The sequence below is a fragment of the Arachis duranensis genome, chromosome 5, assembly GCF_000817695.3.
Source record: "Arachis duranensis cultivar V14167 chromosome 5, aradu.V14167.gnm2.J7QH, whole genome shotgun sequence".
Lineage (NCBI taxonomy): Eukaryota > Viridiplantae > Streptophyta > Magnoliopsida > Fabales > Fabaceae > Arachis > Arachis duranensis.
Window position 1 is genome coordinate 16,850,221 of NC_029776.3, and position 2,661 is coordinate 16,852,881.

General features: G+C 30.6%; 1 protein-coding gene across 1 annotated transcript; it reads left to right on the top strand.

Annotated features, from left to right (window-relative positions):
• The first annotated feature begins 1,264 nt into the window (after positions 1-1,264).
• LOC107488432 (aspartic proteinase CDR1-like) lies at positions 1,265-2,661 on the top strand. The gene has a single exon (XM_016109181.3). The coding sequence runs from the start codon at positions 1,330-1,332 to the stop codon at positions 2,629-2,631; it is 1,302 nt and encodes a 433-aa protein (XP_015964667.1). The 5' UTR covers positions 1,265-1,329; the 3' UTR covers positions 2,632-2,661.

Consider the following 2,661-nt stretch of genomic DNA (forward strand, 5'->3'; position numbering starts at 1 on the left):
GAATGTGATGTGTGTAAGTATGTAATTTAGAATTGAGAGTTATTCAATTTATCAACCAAAAAAAAGTTGAATCAGTGTTTTTTATTTTTATTTTTTTTCAAAAAATAAAAATTTGATTAAGAGCAAACAACTCTTCACTAGAATAAAAATGCAAATATTGTTTATCAAATTGTTTTGCAATGACTTTTTAAAAAGAATGAAACCATATGGACTTACATATGCAGTGTTGACCTTTTTACTAACTGCCATAAACCTACCACCCTCAATTAGGCCATCGACACTGTCTCACTTTATTTGAGTACAAGCCACGCCACATGAAGATACACGTGTATTTAGACCCAAAAAACAAAATTTACAAAGACAATTTTTTTTTTCACTTCAACCACCTATATCAATTTCTCCTTATTTTTGGTTTCGAAATAATTACTAAATTTAGCATAATAAACGTTTATGCAAAACAAACATGGCACCGATAAACTATGAGGCATAGTTTTATAAAGAGGAGTGCTAGAAGACTAGTAAATTTTGAGATTTATAATTATTAATTAGTTATCATTAATATTTTAATAGTAAAAGATTATATTTAATAATATAAAATTATTGCTATTGGTCAAATTTTAATAAAAGTGTTAGCCTAAAATTTTTTCGTTTCGAAAATTAGGGTGACCCAAAAAATTAATCCAATTCAGAATAAAAAAAATTAATTATAAAAAATCGATCAAATAATCAATAAAATCGGTTAAAAGTCAATAGATCGATTGAATTTGTCTATTTTTTATTGAAAAAATTAATTTTTTTAAAATATATATATTATATAAAAATATATTATTTTATTATATTCGATTTAATTTAAGTTAAATTTTAATATTAAATTTTTAAACTGATTTAGTTTGGTATTTGAAATTGGTATATATACATATATGGAAAAGTATATGTAGATAATAAAAATACTAAACAATATGAATAATAAATATATTAGAGGTTCATTTTACTAGATGTGCGAATGGTTATCTTAATATTAAAATTTAGGTAGATAATTTGAGGATGTAGTACATTTTTATTTCATTGGACTAATTTTAAAATCCATTATTCACATTGTTTACAAAAACTATTTTACATATGCAATTACAACAATTTTTTTAAATAACTATTTATCCAGTTAATATAAAAAATAATATTTTTGCTAATATGACTGTATAAAATGATTTTAGAAATCAGAGTATAAAAATTAGATTCTATATATAAAGCATGGGGTTCTTATAAATGTTATTCCTAGTCTTCAAAATTTAACTTAGCTTTGAAGTTTGAACTGCTCTCGCATACAACACAATGGGTGGTCACCCAAGAACATTTCAATTTCATGCATGTTTTGTAGGCATCTTTTTCTTCATCCATTTTCTACATTTCTCAACTGTTGTTGAAGCCAGCAACAATGGCGGATTCAGTGTTAAACTGATTCGAAAAAAGTTGGCCAGAACAACAACTCCCTACTCTCGGCGCCTCATGGATTCATCAAAAGTAGTACAATCCACATCAAATGCATATCTTGGTCACTATCTCATGGAGCTTTCGATTGGAACTCCACCAAAAACCATTTATGGCATTGCTGATACAGGTAGTGATCTTATATGGACCCAATGTGTTCCTTGTCATAACTGCTACAAACAACTCAACCCCATGTTTGATCCTCAACAATCCTCCACTTACACTAACATTTCATGTGAATCAGAAGCATGCCATATACTAGACACAACAATCTTGTGTTCTTCTTCTTCTTCTTTCTCTGCTCATAATGATCAATGCAACTATACATATGCATATGCTAGTGCTTCTATAACACATGGTGTTCTTGCACATGAGAAATTCACATTCACTTCTACTATGGGCCAACCCATTTCACTTGAAGGTGTTGTATTTGGTTGTGGACATAGCAACAGTGGGGATTTCAATGATCATGAGATGGGTATAATAGGGTTAGGAAAAGGGCCAGCTTCACTCATTTCTCAAATGGGTTCTTCATTTGGAAGCAAGAGATTCTCACAGTGCTTGGTTCCATTCAACACTGACATTGATGTTTATAGCAAACTAAGTTTTGGTAACGGAAGTGAAGTGTTGGGAGAAGGTGTGGTTTCTACTCCTCTTGTTAGAAAAGCTGATGATACCACTCCTTATTTTGTTACATTGCTTGGTATAACTGTGGGGAATACCTATTTGCCATTTAGCAACACTTCTTCAGGAACTGTTGCTAAAGGTAACATGTTCATTGATTCTGGGACACCTCCTACTATTTTGCCACAAGATTTGTATGATAGAGTAGTTGTTGAAATGAGGAACCAAATTGCATTGAGGCCCATTGAGGATGATCATGATTTGGGTTCACAGCTTTGTTATAGAACAGAGACTATTGTTGGGGGTCCTATGATAATAGCACATTTTGAAGGGGCAGATGTGCAATTAACACAAACTCAAATATTTGTTCCACCAAAAGATGGTGTTCAATGCTTGGGATTCACCAATACTAGTAGTGATGGAGGAATATATGGTAATTTTGCACAATCAAATTATTTGATTGGGTTTGATCTAGATAGACAAATAGTCTCTTTTAAGCCAACAGATTGTACCAAACAATAAATAGTATTTTGCCTAAGATTTTCTGTAACC

Excerpts from the sequence above, each read along its gene's own strand:
- LOC107488432 (XM_016109181.3), top strand. The coding sequence starts at position 1,330 with ATGGGTGGTCACCCAAGAACATTTCAATTTCATGCATGTTTTGTAGGC.